The sequence below is a fragment of the Muscardinus avellanarius genome (assembly GCF_963383645.1).
Source record: "Muscardinus avellanarius genome assembly, chromosome: 7".
In the NCBI taxonomy this organism is placed as follows: domain Eukaryota; kingdom Metazoa; phylum Chordata; class Mammalia; order Rodentia; family Gliridae; genus Muscardinus; species Muscardinus avellanarius.
This window is the reverse complement of record NC_137793.1, coordinates 87,233,867-87,253,767: the sequence shown is the minus strand read 5'-3', so window position 1 is coordinate 87,253,767 and position 19,901 is coordinate 87,233,867. Positions and strand designations below refer to the sequence as shown.

The 19,901-nt window shown below is 53.8% G+C and overlaps 1 protein-coding gene across 11 annotated transcripts in view; it reads left to right on the top strand.

Annotated features, from left to right (window-relative positions):
• Positions 1-428: 428 nt before the first annotated feature.
• Positions 429-19,901, top strand: part of PPFIA4 (PTPRF interacting protein alpha 4) — a gene marked incomplete at both ends in the record, with an annotated part of 36,929 nt that continues 17,456 nt past the window's right edge. For 2 of the 11 annotated variants that reach the window (XM_080698987.1, XM_080698991.1), the window contains 18 exons: positions 574-807; positions 4,308-4,409; positions 4,797-4,961; positions 5,244-5,318; positions 5,496-5,585; positions 6,183-6,374; positions 6,653-6,799; positions 7,061-7,195; positions 9,699-9,782; positions 10,032-10,163; positions 10,389-10,451; positions 11,037-11,128; positions 12,950-13,058; positions 14,572-14,777; positions 16,466-16,706; positions 17,329-17,364; positions 17,588-17,721; positions 18,008-18,174. In XM_080698987.1, coding sequence (XP_080555113.1) covers positions 574-807; positions 4,308-4,409; positions 4,797-4,961; positions 5,244-5,318; positions 5,496-5,585; positions 6,183-6,374; positions 6,653-6,799; positions 7,061-7,195; positions 9,699-9,782; positions 10,032-10,163; positions 10,389-10,451; positions 11,037-11,128; positions 12,950-13,058; positions 14,572-14,777; positions 16,466-16,706; positions 17,329-17,364; positions 17,588-17,721; positions 18,008-18,174 — 2,404 coding nt within the window. Of the gene's footprint in view, positions 808-4,307; positions 4,410-4,796; positions 4,962-5,243; positions 5,319-5,495; positions 5,586-6,182; positions 6,375-6,652; positions 6,800-7,060; positions 7,196-9,698; positions 9,783-10,031; positions 10,164-10,388; positions 10,452-11,036; positions 11,129-12,949; positions 13,059-14,571; positions 14,778-16,465; positions 16,707-17,328; positions 17,365-17,587; positions 17,722-18,007; positions 18,175-19,901 lie in introns of all 11 variants that reach the window. The other 9 variants (XM_080698993.1, XM_080698992.1, XM_080698990.1 and 6 more) reach the window with 6 other exon arrangements.

The following is a 19,901-nucleotide window of genomic DNA, read 5'->3' as shown; positions in this document are numbered from 1 at the left end:
CGTTCCTTGAGAACTCAGGAGGCGCCATCAGGCTGAGTGAGCCCTGAGAAGGGGCATGCGCCAGCACCTCCCTCCTCCCTGCGCTGGGTTCAGGCTGGCCTCCTCTCCCCGCCCCCTCCCTTGGATGCCCTTCTCTTTTCAGCTGGTCCTCACAGCAGTCTCTTCTCCCACAGACCACACCACCCTCCAGAAACAATGGGTGTCGCTAGACCCAGCTGGGACTCTGCCAGGCTCCAGTGCTCAGTCTAAGACAAGGGCCATCTCCGAGCCCTGCTCTCCCTGCCTGTCATGGCCACGCTCCGATGCTGCCCGCTTGTCTGGGGATGCAGGGCATCCAACCCTAGCCCTGAGAGGTTAAGCTGGGCCTTCTGGCTGCATTCCACAGGAGCCCTGCAGGCTCCAGGCTCCGTTCAGAGGAAGAACAACTGATGCCATGGAAGAAGCCCCTGCCCACCTGCCCACTCACCTGGCACTGCCTGTTCTGACTCCCATGTACTAGGTCCTCCTGCAGGTGCCAGCCTTGTGAGTCCCTCCCCGTCCCCTAACCCTGAGAAGGCCCTGCCCGCCCCTACCATGTGCGAGGTGATGCCCACAATCAACGAGGGGGACCCTCTGGGTCCCCCCCACGGCGCCGATGCTGACGCCAACTTTGAGCAGCTGATGGTGAACATGCTGGACGAACGGGAGAAGTTGCTGGAGTCCCTCCGGGAGAGTCAGGAAACCTTGGCAGCCACGCAGAGCCGGCTCCAGGATGCCCTGCACGAACGGGACCAGCTCCAGCGCCACCTTAACTCTGCCCTCCCCCAGGTAAGGCCTAAAGCTCTGCACTTTCCTCAGCACCTCCCCCTCCCCCAGCCTGGTGGGGGTCAGTTTCCCTAGGGCCCGCTGCTTATCTGCATCTATTTGCATATCAAATATTAGGATTTACCCCATCATCCTATATAAATCCTTTCCCTGTCACTCTCAAGCTCCTCAGCCTGGGATTGGCTTCACCTGGAGGGAGGAATGGATAGAATTTGATGCAGGAGGAAAACCCAGGCATAATAGTCAACTGCAGTGAGCCCAGGAAGCCAGCAGGTGGCACCCTAGACTGGAAGGAAACCTCCGCGCTGCCTGCTTCTCACCAGAGCCCTATTCTTGGAGGTGGAGGGTAGGGGAATCACAGAAAGCGGAGGTGGGCGAAGCCATAGAGATCATCTAGTCCAGCTCCACTATTGCACAGATGTAAAAAGAAAGAGATGCCACAGAGGCAGTTTTAGAAAGAGCTGGGTCTAGAAGCTAGGTATCTTGACATCCCACCTCTTGTACCTCTACAGCGTTGCTACTAGCTAAAGTGTAGTCACCATTTATTGTGTATTTTATGTGGACTCTGCTGGTATTGTCTCACCAAATTCTTATAATGATGAAGTTGGTACTGTTGTCACCATCGTCCTATTTACAAATGATGGATCTGAAGTGTGGGTGGATGAATCAGTTGCTCATGGGCCATGAGTTGGTGGGTGGAAGATGGAGGAGTTGAACCCCAGAAGGCTGTGTGTCTCTAGATGCAAAGTGTCTCGCCTTCCACTGTATTTCTACTTCACCACATTGCCCCAGGAGCTCTCTATTGCTTCCTCCTTATCCGCCACTTGGTAGATGTTTCAGGCAAAATGTGTGCTCTGAAAAGGGAGCCGCAACCTGAGTTATCCCGCTGCTTGTCAGAGAAGGTGTGAGCCCTGCCTGGTAACCAGGCCCAGGGTGGACGGGTTTGTCTGTCACAAGCACTGTGTGCTTGGGGACTGCATAAACACCCTGCTTTCTCCACCTCCTCTTAGGAGAGAGATGGCTGTGGACACCCATCCGGGCGCTGGATGCCTCGCACCGCACACCTGGAGCTGTGGGGGTGCTGCGGGGGCTGGGGGAGGCCGCCCTAGGAGACAAACAAACCAAGTCCCAGCACTAGGCCCTTTTCCCAGGTGTGGAAAGAAGAACCAGATCTGGGCCTGGGTGGGCAAATATTTTGCCCAGGCTTAGATGTGATGGGGGCAGATTCTTGTGATGCTTTATCAATAATATGGAGCCTTGTTAAAGAGGTGGGGTGGGCAGATGGTCCCCTCCTACCTCCCTGTGCATGAGGCTCTGAACATAATCTGTAGTGAAGGAGCCAATCCTTGCCCCTAAGAGCTCAGAGACTGGAAAGGAGACACACAGGAACCCACATGACTAGTAGAGAATACAGAGGAAGATAGAGAGACCCAGAAGGATTGTTAAGCACCACATCAGTGATAAAAATAGCTGCCTTTGATGGGCTCATGCTAAAAACTCTCTGTACCTGGGCTCATTTAACCCTGGGCAATTCCTACCTCTGCCCTACAGATCAGAGAGCAGGTTAGGTAATTTGCCCAAGGTGGCATAGTAGCAGGAACACAATGAGATTTGATCCTGCCTTCCCTCCTTGCCTTGCTGCAACAGCCTCACGAGGTCGGGCGGGGCTGTATCTTTCTTATATTCCCAACAACCGGCACAGGACTTGGTACTCACAAATATTTTTGGTGGGTGTTCATAAATATTTGTAGTTGAATGCTAGGCTCCCAAGCTGATATTCTTGACCATTGTTTTGAATGGTTTTCCGTGGAGGGAGGCAGGGAGACTTCCACTGGGGAACCTTGAAGGATCACAAGGAGGCTGGATCCTTGGAGATAGGCTTTGAGAGATGAGTCTTATCTCCTCAGGTGGGGATTGAGGGTCAGGTTCTGCAGGGGGAGGGAGCCTGCTGAGTGAGGGCGTGGTGTGAGGAAGGCTTGCTGGGGTTTGGAAATAGCAAAGGACCTGGGTTGATGAGGTGTCAGGGTGAATGAAAAGGAAGCTTGAGAGGGAAGTTTGAAAATCGGGATAGGAAGTTTGTATTTAACTTTGCGAGCAGCATCATGCTTTGGGAGATTGTCCTGGCAGCAGTGTCAGATGGGTTAGAGTTGGGAGGGAGGGGACAGATGTCCTGGGGTGGGGAGATCAGGCAGTGCTGAGCTCAAGGCCAGGAGAGGGGACAGCACCACTGCCCTTGGATGGTAGTGTCATGGTGTAGGGCAGGGAGCATGCCATTGATTCCGGGTGCTCCCATGTGCATATGTGCATGTATGTGTGTGTGCATGCGCGTGAGCAGGTGTGAGGATCTAACTGTGCACGCATTTGGGTAAGGTGGGGGATGAAGCAGCAACAGACCCAGGCCTCAGCTTCCAGGTGTGCAATGCTTGGCCTTGCCTGCCTTTGGCTGTGGCCTTGACAGAAAGACAGTAATCAAGAAATAGGGTCAATTGTCCTTGTTTTTTTTTTTTCCCCTGTACTCTGGCTTCTCTTGTCCATTGTTTCTTCCATGGAGTGATGGGAGAATTGCCTCGGAAATGCTTCCATTGTCTTGGATTCTTGGTGTGCAGGGGAAGCTGCAGTGTAGGGTGGGGCTGTATCCTGTATTCAGTCTTTCTTAGACCTCGGCAGCCCCAAAGTCCTGGTCGCTCACCTGAGAACCATCCTGCAATGAGGTGCTGTTTAGTAAATAGATAGGATATGATGGGCCAGGATGCTTGTCCTGATGGGAGAGAGTGGGCTGACAGGTCTCTGAAAGTGTCTGGGTCTTGCAGGGTGAGGATGGATCCTCACACTGGATGAATTAGTGCATGGCGGTTCAGTATAGCCAGGGCAGGTGCCTTGGTATCTGGAGCCAGGATGCAGCTCTGGCTGGTTGGGCAGGTGAGCTTGCCCTCTTGTTCCCTTGTAGATGGGCCCTTGGAGCAGCTTGTTTCCTGGCCACCTGCAGCTTGTGGAGCTGTGGGGAAGGGGTGGAAGGTAGATTCCTAGAACTCACTCACATTTGAGCTTCAAAAAACCCTTCTCTAATGCCCATCAGCTTCTGTGTGACCCTCACCCTGCCAAACAAGCAGTGGCATGTGTTTCCATCCATGTCTGAGGGAAAAGGCCACCGAAGTGCTGGAGAAACAGCAGCGGAGTGGGAGGGAGGGTGTCATGTGGGCACTTTAGTGCCTGGAGAGGGAAGGGGCTGCAGAGCAGATGCAGTGACTCCCCCTCCTGTGTGCATCTCTGCTTCTTCGGATCCTAGACATACCTGGGCTGTACAGAGGACTCAGACATAGACCTCTTTTGGGGAGCTCATACTAGCTGCAGGCCTACTGCTCTGCAATGTGGATGGATTGGGTCTTTCTAGGTGGGCAAGTGGAAGGAAGGGATGGCTGGGAAGAGCCGGCCATGGACTTGAATGTGCAGGATGCTCATAGGGGATGGATCCCTGAGCACAGAGGGGCTTTGGGGGCTTTCAGGAATTTGCCACCTTAACCCGGGAGCTGAGCATGTGTCGGGAGCAGCTTCTAGAGCGGGAGGAAGAGATATCAGAGCTGAAAGCAGAACGGAATAACACAAGGGTAAGTGGGGATGATGGGAGGCATGTGTCTATGTGTGTGAATACCTTGAATACCTTGACCAAGAGAGCAGGCAAGACCAGGGCCAGGCGTAGCCCACTCCATCCGGGGCTCTTCCTGGCTCTTGCCCAAGGGTCATAGATCATTTATCCATCAGTGGCAGGCTTTTCACCTGCAGATGCTGGGCCACAGAAAGGCCAGGGTTCTTGGGAAGAGGCCAGGGCAGCTGAATGGGGCAAGATATTTAATTGGGGAGCTGCTATTTATCAACATGGAAGAATTTCAGCATGTTAATAGTGGTATGGTTGTCCTTGTGTCTACATGGTGATCATGTGGGCCCTGCTTATAGCCCCGGGGGCGCGTGCTCACACCAGCCCCTGCCTCCGCCAGCTGCTTCTGGAACATCTGGAGTGCCTGGTGTCCCGCCATGAGCGGTCCTTGCGGATGACTGTGGTGAAGCGCCAGGCGCAGTCACCCTCGGGGGTGTCCAGCGAGGTGGAGGTGCTGAAGGCCCTCAAGTCCCTGTTTGAGCACCACAAGGCCCTGGACGAGAAGGTACCCACCTGCCTCTGTCCTCTCCCAGTCCAGCCAGGCATCCCTGCAGACCCCTTGGCCCTTTGCAGAGGTTTCCACATCCAGTGACTGGTGAAAACTGTCTTCTAGTTTCAGAATTGGCTCCTTCTGCCAGGGGCCTGATTTCAAGTCCTCTTAGATTCTCTCCTAGGAATTTGCTCTTGTCGAACCCTCACTTCCCCTCATGCCTGACAGTGGTGAACCAAGCCCAGGCTCCTCCAGCGGAGTCCCCCTTCTTCCTCCATCTCTTCTTACGTTGGGCAGGTACGGGAGCGGCTCCGGGCAGCACTGGAGCGAGTCACCACCTTGGAGGAGCAGCTGGCTGGAGCCCACCAGCAGGTAAGCTGCCCACTGCTCTCTGACGTCACAGCTCCTGGGCCGCCCCGGTTTCCCCCTCTGATCTGCTCTGTTCCGCATGGGATTTCCCCTAGCCTCCTAAGGCTAGGCAGACTTAGGAGGGTCTGAAATGTGTAGGAAGTTCTCCTCGGCTCACTGTGCTGGGTGTCTACCCTACAGGTGTCTGCCCTGCAGCAGGGGGTAGGGGTTCGGGATGGAGTGGCAGAAGAAGAGGGGACCGTAGAGCTGGGACCAAAACGCCTGTGGAAGGTGGGTAATGGGGGGCTGTATTGCGGGTGCCTGTATTCCCTAAGACAGGCTTGGGAGGCCCTGCCTGCCTGAGGTCAGTAGTATAGTTGCTTGAATTAGATTTAGGGCTTTCTGCAACATTCCCACTTCTCTTTTTTTCTTCTCCCCTTTCCATCTGCAGAGAAATCTATAGATTTGTTTTTGTGCTAAGTACATAATATGCTTGTCCACTTGTGTTGTTAGGGGCTATAGCATCAGGCAAGGTTCTCTCTCTCTCTCTCTCTCTCTCTCTCTCTCTCTATCTATCTATCTCTCTATTTCTCTTTCTCTCGGAGTCTTTGTTCCCCTAGTTGTGCCCCTTCTGGGTCGCCAGAGGCTGAGATAGCAGGTAAAACTGGAAACTTGTTTTTCAAGAGATACTCAGGAGAGCAAGGGTATAAGGCACTGTCAGGACCAGAGGAAGGAAGGGAAAGGTGTACCTGGAGACTGGCATTGATGCTGGTGGCAGAGCTGTGAACTGCTGTGGGTGTGATGCCCCTCTTCCCACCTCCCTGGGGAAGGGAGGGTGTGGTGCGCCCTGAGCCCCTGTCACTGACCGTGGGCTCAATGTCCCTGGAGGAGGACGCGGGCCGGGTGGAGGAGCTGCAGGAGCTCCTGGAGAAGCAAAACTTTGAGTTGAGCCAGGCTCGGGAGCGACTGGTCACCCTGACAGCGACCGTAACAGAACTGGAGGAGGACCTGGGCACGGCCCGCCGGGACCTCATCAAGTCCGAGGAGCTGAGCAGCAAGCATCAGCGGGACCTGCGGGAGGTGAGTGAGGGTCTGACCTGGTTCTCAGTGACCTAGGTGCAGGAACGTGGCCCTCGGGAGGGTGGGGACAGAGGCCCACACTGTCCGCAGAGCTGGGACGTATCTGACCAAACATCCAGCAGGATCCAGAGGTAGGAGAGTTGGGTCAAGGCCAGAAACTGATGGGGGAGATCATGGCCCTTTCTGGGGTGCAGCCAGGCAGGCGGCAGGAAGGCACATATGGTGGGGGCAGGGAAAGCCTGGTGACCTTCCTTCTCATCCCCTCTGCTCCCTCCCAGGCTCTGGCCCAGAAGGACGATATGGAGGAGCGAATCACTACTCTAGAAAAGCGCTACCTGGCTGCTCAGCGTGAAGCCACGTCCATCCATGACCTTAACGACAAACTGGAGAATGAACTAGCAAACAAGGAGTCCCTGCACCGCCAGGTAACTCCTCCAGGCGGAGTGGGGACGGGCATTGTACTTCACTCTCCAGCTTCTAATGATTATGCTGGAACCCTCCCCTGCTGGCCTAGGAGCACCTGGGGCCCTACCAGTTCCCTCAGGATAGGGGAAATCGGACATATGGTGCAGTCAAGGACCAAGCTTGCCCCTTGCTACTTCTGACTTGTCACCTGCTCTCTGCTGAGGCTGGTAGGGGCAGGGGTCCGTGCTCCTCTTGAATCCCTTCCCCGCCTGCATCGCTAGTGCGAGGAGAAGGCCCGACACCTGCAGGAGCTGTTGGAGGTGGCAGAGCAGAAGCTGCAGCAGACCATGCGCAAGGCAGAGACGCTGCCAGAGGTGGAGGCTGAGCTGGCCCAGAGAATCGCAGCCCTCACCAAGGCAAGTGGGCCAGGGGCCTGGGATCTGCCTCTGTGTCCTGAGCTCTCACAGAGCCAGGCAGGGCGTGGAGAGAGAGGGACGCACACGGGGCTGGGATCCAGAGAACTGGTTCCCCATGCATCTTACCAGGAAACACACGGTCTTACCTCCTCTGTCAGTTGGAAGAGTAACCCCTGTCCTCATTGTGCCCCAGAGATGTGACAGTCCCGTAAAAAGAGAGGTGGGGTGTAAAGGTATTTTAAGAATAGGAGAATACATTGATACAAATTATTTTTATTATCATTTATACTATTAAGATTGGTCCTTTTTTTGTGGGTGGTACTATGGATTGGGCCCAGAGGTGTTCTACCTCTGAGCTATACCCCTGGCCCTATTTTTTATTCTTTATTTTGAAACAGGGTCTCACCATGTTGTGGAGGGTTCACACTGGCTGCAAACTTGCAATCCTCCTGTCTCAGCCTCCCAAGTCCTGGGATTACAAGCATGAGCCACCATGCCCAGCTTCCCTAGCCGTATTTTATTTTTTATTTGGAAATAGTGTCTTGTTAAGTTGTTAAGTTGAGAGCCTCACTAAGTTGTTGAGGCTGGCCTTGAACCTGCAATTCTTCCACCTCAGCCTCCTAAGTGCTGGGATTACAAGCCATGCACTAAAAAGCCCAGTTAGGTTGGTACTTCTTTTTGTTTGGGGCTATAATAGAAAAATTAGGATTTTGCATTTCTGGAAAGACAAAATCTCAGGGGAGTTATGATGATAGTCTGTATATTGAGCTGGGCGTAGTGGCACATGCTTGTAATCTCAGCACTTAGGAGGTTGAGACAGGAGGATTGCAGATTTGAGATCAGCCTCTCCAACCTAGAATCTCAGCAACTTAGTGAGACCTTGTTTCAAAATAAATAAAAATAAAATCAGCCTAAGGCCGGGCGTGGTGGCGCACTCTTGTAATCCCCGCGCTTGGGAGGCGGAGACAGGAGGATCGCACAGGTTCAAAGACAGCTATGCTGTCTTAAGAGACCCTGTTTCCAAATTTAAAAAAGTATAAAATAGGTCTGGAAGTGTAGCCCGGAGGTAGAAGTGTTTTCAGGAACCCCGGTACCTCCAAAAAAAAAAAAAAAATCAGCCTAAGGATGTAGCTTAGTGGTAGAATGCCCCTGCATTCAGTCCCCAGTGCCCCCCTCCAAGTTTCTGTTTCCTTGAAAGGGGTGCAGAATGGGAAATTAACTTGAATATATCTTTCTTTGAAGTATTCTAGATCTAGGGACCACTCCCTGGTTGCCTGAAGGCTTTAGGATGAATAAAAGAGAATATACTTTTACCCAGTGGAGAGGTAGCTTTATGTAATAATAATTCCTAGAAGGTATATGGGCTCATGACAAATAAGTTCTAGAGGAGTTAAGTAAAGCATGGGCTTAAATGTGTAGCAGGTTGATCAGTTTAGGAGCCTTTCTAGCTGGTTGGAGGCCTTCAGGGGGCCTGATGTGGAGTCATGATAGCTACTCCCAAACCCAAGGATAGAAGGAGACCCATGTTCAGTAAGCACCTGGCCTTGGAACCCCCAGCCTGGCTTCACCTCAGTAGACCCACGACCAAGTTTGTTTCTGCCACCGACTGGCTCTGTGACCTGAGAAAAGTCACCCCCTCCCTAACTGCGCCTCAGTGTCCTGATTGTGTGATGGTGGAGTTGGCCTTGGCAGTCTCTAGGTCCTTCCAGCCCCTAGGAGTGAAGTCTGGGTTTAAGTTAGAGCAGAGGATGTTAAATGTGGGATGCTGAGCACAGGCTGACAAGAAGGGATGGGCTGAAGTGACTGATACGTTCAAGTGAATCACAGAGGGAGGATTTTAAGAAAAGATTTTCTGGCTGTAAGATATGTGGTATTCTGGAATATCTTTTTGGCAGAAACCATAGTTTCCATCTCTGGAGATGGATTTGAACCGGAAGGGAAACCACCCTGCCTGGGCTGGGTTAGTAATGGGCAGCAACCATGGCGAGGCCTGCGTTGCTGAGTTCTTATTGTGCTGTAAAACGGCAGATCATTGCATTTAGTCCTTGCGGTGGACCAGTGGGCGTAGGTGCTGTGACTATCCACACTTCGTAGTGGAGGAAACCAGGTGCATAGAGATGCAGTGACTTGTCCAAAGTCACAGGACTGGTAAGAGATGGAGCTCAGGCGGTCTGGATGGAGTCTGTGGCCTCAAATTGTATGTCCATCTATCTGGAGATGCGTGGTAGCTCATGCTGTCAAGTGGAGTTTTTTTATTTTTATTTCTCTGGAAACACAGAGAGGATTGACAATGTCTTGAGTTGCTAGCTCTGAGACATTTTAAGGCTGGACCTGAGCAGGAAGGATGTGAGAGACTGGGTAGGGGTCAGAGGGCTGGGGAAGAAAGGTGGTGCTGACGACGGCTCTGCTGCAAGGCAGGCAGAGGGCTGGCTTTCCTCGGCCCTGTGCCAGTGGGCCGTGGGGCAGAGCTCTCCAGGGTGCACTGACCTGTCCCTGGCCCTAGGCTGAAGAGCGTCATGGCAGCATCGAGGAGCACCTGCGGCAGCTGGAAGGGCAGCTGGAGGAGAAGAACCAGGAGCTTGCAAGGGTGAGGGCCCGGGCTGGGCTGGCTCTCAGGACAGTCCGTGGAGGGGCACACAGGAAGGGCCTGGCCAGGCACAGGGCCACACAGCGCTGAGGAGGCCGGCAGGTAGGGGAGGAGGTGTTCAGGAACGCTGGAAGGAGGCTCTGGAGGATGGAGCAGGAGAAGGCTACGGTTGAGGAAGATAGGACCCAGCGGGGATGGGAAGTTCCCGAGGAGGGAGAAACAAGGCCCTGAGGTGGCCTGGCTGTGCAGGTGCGCCAGCGGGAGAAGATGAACGAGGACCACAACAAGCGGCTGTCGGACACCGTGGACAGGCTGCTCAGCGAGTCCAACGAGCGCCTGCAGCTCCACCTCAAGGAGCGCATGGCGGCCCTGGAGGAGAAGGTGGGGCCTGGGTGGGTGGGCCCGGGAGGCAGGTGGGACCAGTTGGCATGGCTTGGACTGAGGCTGAGGAAGGAGGGAACTTTCCTGGATGGGGCGGGATGGGCAGCCTGGGGAGGTGGGCTGGGAGAGCAGCTGGAGGGTTGGGCTGGGAGGGGAGGGCCTGGGCAGAGCCAGAGGCAGGAGCTTTTGGGGTGTGGCCCCTGGCTCACAGCCGTCCTCCCCTAGAACACACTGATCCAGGAGTTGGAGAGCTCCCAGCGTCAGATCGAGGAGCAACACCACCACAAGGTACCCAGCAGCAGGCCGGGCTCTGAGAGGGAGGACCCACCTGTTTTCCATGCAGCTGCTCTGATACCCAGTGCTGTGCTGCCTTTTCTGTTAGTCCATATACATAAGATATTTCATCATTCTCTACTGTAGCCCACCCAGTAGATATGTCATCACCCAGAGGTGAAAACAAACAGGCCATCAGCATAGGGAGAGGGTGGGCAGTAGAGTCAGGGCTCAGCCTGGTGGGTGAGGCAAGAAGGGGCAATTATGGGAAGATGAGCTGCTGACCCTGCCTCAGCAATGTGGGGGAGGCAGCCGGGCCCCTCTGCTGCCCCACCTGGGTTGGCTGGCCTGTTCCAGTAGAGGCCTTCTGCAGATGGAGCCCTCTCCTGGCTACTCCCCTGCAGGCCTGCTCGCTTTCCAGTGGCACCTCTTCTCTTTGGTGGCATCCGTGGGCCTGGCCTAGGGCCCCTGACCTGGACTTTCTAGGGCTTTCTTTTGCTACAGCCCACCCCTGCTGTTCTGTGTGTCCCTCTCTGATTCCGATTCTCCCCTCTCTGCCCCTCCGTGGCCCTCTCCCCACCCTCGGTCTCCCTGGCACAGGGCCGCCTGTCTGAAGAGATTGAGAAGCTGCGCCAAGAGGTGGACCAGCTGAAGGGCCGAGGGGGCCCGTTTGTGGATGGCATCCACTCCAGGTACTGGAGTGCGGAGGCAGGTGTATGGGATGGGGTCCTGGCTGGACCTGAGGAAGGAGATTGCTCTCTGCCAAAAGACTGCCCAGGAGCTCAGGGTCCTCCTCCTCCCCAGGGTGGGACGCTGAGGCCCAGAGAACTTGGAGAGAGATACCTAACTCGCTGTGGCAGTCAGAAGGGAGCACCTGACCCTCGAGGTGTGGAGGGGCAGGTAATCAGATGGTACCTTCCCCACAGCCATGGGACACGGCCCTGCCCTCTGTGTCCTTGACAAAGGGCGTGCCCTTGAAGGAGGTCTGCTAGCTTCCATGCTCTTCTGTGTCCACTGGTAGAGAGGGCGGCTCACTCTAGTTCTCTTGAGACACCATCTTTGACATGGCCATTTGAGAGTCGAGGGCCACCTGAGTTCAGTAGGCAGAGAAGCAGCAGGAGAGACTCGAGTGAGGCAGCAGAAACTTCTTCCTGCTGGAAGGTGAGATGCCTGTTGCTCACAGGTCATGGCATCCCTTTGCCTGAAGACATTGTCAGCGATGGTGAGTGGAGGTTTCACCCAGGTCTTAGAAAACTCTGCGTGTTTCTTCACATCCTGTCAAGGAGTGGAACTCAGGCTCAGCCTGTCCTCACCTCTTAGCCCAGAGAGGAAGAGTGAAGATCAGGGAGACTGAAGTGGACCATGCCACTCAGGGTTCACGGCTCTGGCTGTTTTCTCTCCACAGTCTTTGTTCTTGGTGAATCAAAGAATCAGGGATTGACTACTGTGAAAAAAGTTTAACGAAATGTGTGTGTGTATGTGTCGGGGAAGGGATGTTGAGCTTGAGAGAGGCTCATAATGGTCCCAGGTGGTAGATGCTCAAGGCTCACCTTCAGGTTTATCAGGAATTAGTCTGCCTGTATAGGGGTATGACGAGAAGCCAGGGGTAGAGACAGATGGTAGCTGTTCCCTCCCCGTAGGAAGGAACACTCCCTCAATTAATAAGACTTGGCGTGGAGTACTCCACGCCATTTGGCACTGCTTATCTTCCTTACTGATTGGGAATTCTTGGCTTTGGCTGTAGCGTCACAGGATCCATAATGCAGTTAGGGCTGAGTTGCAGGGGAGAAGAGGCATGACTGCCCTCTTGGTCTAGCTCCTTGTTGTAGTCTACAGGCTCCACTGGATCTTTTGTACTGGATCTTTTGTTTGGGGCTCCCTCAAGGAATCCAAGCTGTGAGGCAGAGGGGAGAAGCATGGTAGAGAGGCTTCTCAATAGCCCAGAGATTGTTGCTGGGACTCTAAAATCTCAGGTTGGAATAGACCCTTGGGACAGTCAAAGTGGTTTTTCTCGTCTGTGTCTCTGATATAATCAGGCCCTCCCAAAGCTTCCTGGGGGTAGGAAGGGGATATACCTGGCTTGAATTTTAGCCAGAGATGTAGTCCAGACTATCGGGAGACTCACGGAAGGTGGCCGGGGAGAAGACCACGAAACAAAGACCCTCAGAGTTAAAAGGACCGCAGAGATCATCAACGCTCTTGTTCTGTTCCTGGCAGAAAGCCAGAGAATGTGCACTTGAGCACCTCTTTGAGAGGTTGCTCAACTCTTTCAAAGCACTATAAGCCAGTTCTTGGCCTGAGAAGATCCTCCATGCTAAATGGAAAGCCAGCTCCTTAGAATTCTCTCCCCTTGGTTATTCTGAGCCTTGAAGCAGCAGAGGATGAGTCTAACCTTGTCGTCATGGCAGCCTTTCACACACTTCTGATAGCTGTTAAGACTTCTCCCTGACTCTGTGGGCCAGAGGGTGCAAGCTGGGGCTCTCAGTCCTCGGGGCCCATCTTCCCCACTGCAGGTCACACATGGGCAGTGCAGGAGATGTGCGCTTCTCCCTGAGCACCGCCACCCACGCACCCCCAAGTCTGCATCGGCGCTACTCAGCACTGAGGACAGAGCCAGCCAAGGTGAGGGGTGGAGGGGCCGGTGTGTGGGGAAGGGGGCCTCCCTGGGGAGTTTGGGGTCAGCGCGGCCGCGTGCCTGGCTCCAGTTACACAGACGGCTGGCGTGTGGTGCAAATCCTCCCCCATTTCCACGACAGCTGCGGCCCTGGGGTTGGGGCCATTGTCAGCTGCAACAGCTGTCACCCTCCCCCTTGCCTTGGCCTCCTAGTGGACAAGAGGTAGGGGCTGGACGGCGGCCAGCCGGTCCCTGAGGCCCCACTGAAGCACGTGTGCGTGTGCCTGGGTGTGCAGGCGTGTGTTTCTGGTGGCCAGGGAGGGGATGCAGGGGGAGAGGGGGTTGGCAGGCTTCCGGGATGATGGCTGTGGTTTACAGGGGAGTTGAGGGAGGAATGACATGGGAATGACACCTGGAGTTTGCTGAGAGGCAGATGTGGGTTCATGCTGTCTGAGTAGGTCCAGGAAGATTCAAGGGGATGAGGAAAGATGAGGGGCAAAAAGGTCTGACTCCCATCTTTTGGGGAAGTCGCATTCCTGCCTGGTCCCCAGTTGAGTCCAGCGCCTCTGCGTGCTCTGGGGAACTAGAAGATACAGATGAAGAAAGAGTGAGCTCCAGGGGTGATGGGGGAAGAGTCATCTCCGCCCTTAGGGAGCACCTCTCTGATCGCAGGCTAAAGGCACTTCTTTTTGTCCCTACGTCCCTCACTTATTTGCTCTTCTGTTTGTAAGAACACAGAAGCTACCCAGGAGCTGGAATAGAGCCAAAAGCGGGAACTTGAGGGCTTGGGTCAAAAAGGCTGTGAGTTAGGGCCCCCTCTGTCCCCGCGCCCTTCCTTTTCTTTTCCTGGTTTCCCTCTCCCAGCCCCATCTTGTGGTCTCTCCTCCTATGGGCTTTTATCTGCCGAAGAGGGTTGTAGGCTGAGTTCTGAAAAGTTGCCACCTCTCAAGGTTGACCACAGGACACTGTGATGTGCTGAAATTCTGGGAGCCCCAAGACAGTCAGGCCTACTTGGTCTTGTTTTGGTCCTTGACCTTCAAACCGTTTGCGAGTTTGTCTGAATAGAAGCCAGTAACCTTTATATAGTGCCTGCCTTGTGCCAGACCCTGCATTTCCTCATGTAAGCTTAACAACTACCTCTGAGGTAGGCGCTATTACTGTCTAGTTTTGCAAATAAAAAGGAGGCAGAGAGAGGCCAAGCAAGTTTTCCCATGTATGTACAGCTAGAAATTGGTAGAGCCAAGAGTCAAACCACCTTTCTGGAATCTATTCCTAATCAGTCTGCCATCTAGCTCCTTGAGCTGGTTAGAGCTGTGTTTCTTGGGCTCTAGTGTGCAAGCAAGTTGTCTAGGGTTCTTCTTGAAATACAGATTTTGCATCAGTAGGTGTGGCAATGGGGCCTGAGGTTCTGTATTTCGAACCAGCTCCCAGCCGATTCTGGTGCTGCTGGGTGGAGATGTGGAGGGTCTCATTCCTCATGGGTGTCATCTTACTACCCTTTTACTCTCTTTCTTTGTAAAGGACTGGGAGCCATCTCCACTGCCTGGGGTGCTGGCCTCCACGGCTGCCTCCGTCTTTGACAGTGACCCTGAGATCTCTGATGTGGATGAGGATGAGCCGGGAGGGCTGGTGGGCTCCATGGACGTCTCCCCTGGTGGCCACTCAGATGCCCAGACCCTGGCCATGATGCTGCAGGAGCAGCTGGATGCCATCAATGAGGAGATCAGGTTGGGGCAAGGGCAGAGGGCCTGGCAGCGCCTTGAGGGATAGGGGCCCTTGTGTTTGGGCACTGCAGGGAAAGTTCTACATGTGTTTGTTCGTCTCTTACAGCTGCGCCTTAGAGGGCCACAGTCTAGGGACCACCTGTGGGGCAGCAGGTGAGGTTCTGGCCCAGTATTGACCTGAGAGGGGCAGGCCTCACACTGATTCTTGGTTGGTGAGGTAGCTGGGCTTGGGAGGATGGTGCTGGGTTCCTGTTCACAGAGAGTGTAGCTCCCACTGCAGAAGGCAGCTCAGGGAGAGGGCTTCATGAACATTCCTACCAGTCTTGCTCTTGTCCCTAAGGCAGGCAGCATGATCTCTGTTTTATAGAAAAGGGAACCAAGACTCAGACTTGAAGGGATTTGCCACATAGGAAGTGGTAGAGCCAGGATTTAAACTCAGGTGGAAAGCCGGGCGTGGTGGCGCACGCTTGTAATCCCCGCGCTTGGGAGGCGGAGACAGGAGGATCGCGCAGGTTCGAAGCCAGCCGTGCTGGCGTAAGAGACCCTGTTTCAAAAATATAAAAAATAGGACTGGGAGTGTAGCCCGGAGGAAGAAGGGCTTCCAGGAACCCCAGTACCACCAAAAATAAATAAATAAATAAATTAATTAATTAATTAATTTAAAAAAATAAACTCAGGTGGAAACTCAGTCCACTGTGCCAAGCCTCCCACCCCTAGTGAGGCCTCAGATAGAAACTGGTGGCAGGATAAACTGTCAAAACCTTCACTTTAAGCTGAACGTAGTGGCATATGCTTGTAATCCCAGTACTTGGGAGGCTGAGACAGGAGGATCGCAGGTTCACGGCCAGCCTCGGCTACCTAGTGAGGCCATCTGCAACTTAGTGAGACCTTGTTTCAAAATAAAAGATTTAAAAATAGGGCAGGGGGTGTAGCTCAGAGGTAGAAGGCCCCTAGATTCAATCCCTAGTACTGCAAAACAAACAAACAAACAAACAAACAAACCAAACCAAAAAACCTTCACTCTTTATCACTTTATTAGTGAGTTTATTAATGTTAATGGCAAACAGCAGAGGACAAGCTGAACCAAAAGGTGTAGCTTTACTGTTAAGGTTATCTGGTTCAATGTTACCATCACAGCCATTTGCAAAAGAAAGGACATCTTAACATTTCTAAGGGGAAAAAAAAATGTGCTCCTGGAATAAAGACGCTTCCTTCTCCTGGAAGGACAGTTGGCGTCTTCCACCAGCATGTGGAGTGTATGGCACACGTGTGAAGTTACACAAATTCCTCATGGAGTGCCTCCCATGAACACACGGGCTTTTTCTCGCTTTTCCATGGAACAGGGAAAACTTCCTCCGGGGCTAGCGTCAGTGAAAAGACCTTCGTCTGGGAATCACTAAGACCACTCCAGACATTGCGTATGCTGGGAAACTGAGGCGCTCAGAGCAAAGTGCCTGACAAGAGGTCACCTCTCCTGTCAATAGTAGTCAAGAATTCTGACTCCCAGGATGGTTTTTATTTCACTGACCGAACTGCTTCCTCTAAGCTTCAGATCTGTCTGTTTGATAACGCCAGAAACAGCGGGGTGCCCTTGGGAGTCAGCCCGTGTGTGGTCCATGCAGAGCCTAGTACTGCCTCCTGCTGCTCCTTGCTGGGACTGATGGCCAGGTGTGGTTTTCCCTGCCTCTCAGGATGATCCAGGAAGAGAAGGAGTCCACAGAGCTCCGTGCAGAGGAGATCGAGACGCGTGTGACCAGCGGCAGCATGGAGGCCCTGAACCTGACGCAGCTGCGCAAGCGCGGTTCCATCCCCACCTCACTCACTGCCCTGTCCCTGGCCAGCGCGTCCCCTCCACTCAGTGGCCGCTCCACACCAAAGCTCACCTCCCGCAGTGCTGCCCAGGACCTGGACCGAATGGGGGTCATGACCCTGGTGAGAGTCTTTGGGCAGCTGATGAGCAATCCTACCCTGGGCTCGGCTGGGGGGACTTAGAAGGGATGGCTGGGCTCCTTCGTAGCTGGAGCTATGGCGTGGCATCTTCTTCCCGTGATGGGTGCAGATCCCACGTGTGCTGCTGGGTTAGAAAAGAGCTTTTGTAATATCATCCTTGCCCTCTCCCTTGGATAAACAGAATGCTATGCTATGCTGCCCACTTTCCATCTTCTAGAGGTAGCTGTGGCCTTTTTTTTTTTTTTTTTTGGTACTAGGGATGGAACCCAGAGGCATTCTACCTGTGCGTTACACCTTCAGCTCTATTTTTCATTCTTTATTTTGAAACAGGGTCTCACTGAGTTGCAAAGGGCCTCACTAAGTAGCTAAAGCTGTCTGTGAACTTCGATCTTCCTGTCTCAGCCTCCTGAATGCTGGGATTACAAGTGTATGCCCAGCTTGTGGCCTCTTTTTTCAGCCAGTTTTCCCTGCTGTGATAGTCTCTCCAGATCTATGGGAAGCACTGAATCCTATGTTCTGGTTCTAAGACCACTGGACCCCCCTTGGGGTTGGCTTCCAGGCAGCAGAGGGGGAGCCTGAGCTCACCATTCTCTCTCTCTTCCAGCCCAGTGACTTAAGAAAGCACCGGAGAAAGCTGCAGGTGAGTGCTGCCTGATGATGCTGGTACCAACGGGGACTTGGCCCCAGGCCCTTCCCTTTTGGCTTCTCCCCAGGGCCCTTGGGTCTGAATCTGAGCTTGAGAAGCTGCAGGGCCTCCCCACGGTGTTTCTCCGCTTCTCTGTGCTCCTCTGCCTCGTCCGGGCTGGGTAGGCAGGCCCCGGTCTCTCTCCCTCTATCCCCTGACGGCTCCACTGTCTGTTCAGTCGCCAGTGTCTCGGGAAGAGAACCGAGAGGATAAAGCCACCATAAAATGTGAGACTTCTCCTCCTTCCTCACCCAGGACGCTGCGGCTAGAGAAGCTTGGCCACCCAGCCCTGAGCCAGGAAGAAGGCAAGAGGTAAGTGGCGCAGGCCCCACTGCTGATGCCTCTGTTCTCAGGGTCATCTCCTCCCTGCTTCTGCATCTCGCCCGTCCCAGGTGCTTGGCCATCTCACCTCTCTTTGAAGCACCATCAGGAAAGGATGCTCCCCTGTCTCCCTCGGTCCCCTGCTCCGATTTTGCTCCCTCTGCCCCCAGCCTGATGCTGACACTAAAGTTCTTCTTGAGGTCTTACTTCCGTCTCTCCTGCTATAATTTAAGTGTGTTTCTTCTTATTCCACCCCATCCTGGCTGTCATCCTGTAGTGCCTTGGAGGATCAGGGCAGCAACCCCAGCAGCAGCAACAGCAGCCAGGACTCCCTGCACAAGGGCGCCAAGCGCAAGGGCATCAAGTCATCCATTGGCCGCCTCTTTGGGAAGAAGGAGAAGGGCAGGCTGATCCAGCTGAGTCGGGATGGAGCCACGGGCCATGGTCTCTGCCCCCTTCCTAGCAGAGGGCTGGGTGGGTGGTGGGCAGTCAGAGCAGGAGGGCACATTCCATCCAGCCTTCTCTGCCTCCGAGGGCCAGTGGGTGGGAGCCGCAGGCAGGCATCTGGAGAAATGTTAGAGCTATTTCGTGATGGGATGGATTGCCTCCGGAGAGGGTAAGCGCCTGCGCCCAGAAGTATCTAGTGATGGCCAGATGGCTGTTGACTGAGCATGCTTTATACAGCCTGGATTCCCATATCCAGCAAAAGACTAGACTGTGGTGGTGCCTTCCATGTGGAGGTTTTCTGAGGTATTTCTTAGGACCTTTAGGAGAAATGTCTCAGTTCTTTCTTTTAAAGTGTCAACTCTTGATTAGAACTTACTTCTGGAACATCTGGCTTTCAGGACTCAGAATGTGAAAACACCTAATTTTGGCTTTGTAGACAGTCAGCTCAAGACAGTGCTTGGGCAGGGGTGGCACTTGTCACACTTTGGTGGCATAAGCTCCAGTTCATGCATGGTGACTGGCAGGCATAGTAAGCGTTCACCTTCTGCCTCCTGCCCCCCACGTTCTTTCTTTCCTTCCTTCTTCCCTTTCTCCTTCCCTCCCTCCTTTTCTTTCTCTCATTTATTTGGTCATTTGTTCAAACATTTACTGAGGAATTCCCATCTGGTCTAGTATGAGGGGTTGGAGTGATAGCTTATTCCTCAAGGAGCTCTGTGTCTAACGAAAAGGGAAAATGAGGTGATGGTTCCCGAGCAGTGTAACAGTGGCCCTGTGCCCGGGTGCTTCAGGGGTGGCAGGGATGCTTTCTCTGCTCGGCAGCCCAAGCTGAAGCTTGAAGGCTCTTAGGAACTAGCCAAGCTCGGGAGGGGTCTGAGAGAGGGAAGGCAGAGTGGGTGAGAGCTTTGTATGCCATGATGTCTGCTCAGCATGGAGGAGGAGGTGGGAGAGAGGAGAGGACTGTTCCCTGGAGGCCTAGGAACACCTAGGAGTTTCATGTAGGGAGGAACTTGATCAGCTAGAAAAAAAGGAACCCTTGAGCCCAGGTACATAATTAGACCTTCCAGCACCTCAGGAAGGTGTGAATCAGAACACAGTTAGCTGAAGGGGGAGCCAGAGGGAGAAGGTAGGACCTCTGCTCAGGATGGGAAGTCTCAGCCCAGGAGCAGGTAGAGAGCCCATCCTCAGGGCTGAGGGGAACTGTGGAGACCAGGAAGGTCTGGTCAGTGGCAAAGGCATTTTGTGCATGGGGGTGGGGTTGGGGGAAGTATGATTTCCCGTTCCCCACACCTCATGGGCACCGGAGCACAGGCTAGCATCTCAGATGGGCTCTGGATTCCTGCAGCTGCTGCACACACACTTGCACCAGGGGGAGTGGCCAAGACTTCAGTGAATTCTAAGATGCTGTCCTTTGCCACAAATTCTATAGGCTCTGCCATGAATTGAGGATATCCTCCAGAGAAGGCAGAGTGGACCATGTTCCTCTTTGTAGTTTGTGCAGGCGATTGCATCCAGAGAAAGAGGCTGGGAGATACATCTCTCTGTGCCAATTTCCCCACCTGGACCTGAGTCAGGATAATCCTCTCTGAGCCTCGTGGGCCACTCATGTCTGCTTTCTGAGTTTGCTTTGTACCTTAGCTTGGAGGAGGAGCAGGTTCTGTCTAGGATTCTAGGATGGGACATCTTTGGTCCCTTTGGCTAGAAAGGAGTACAGGGCTGAGAGGACA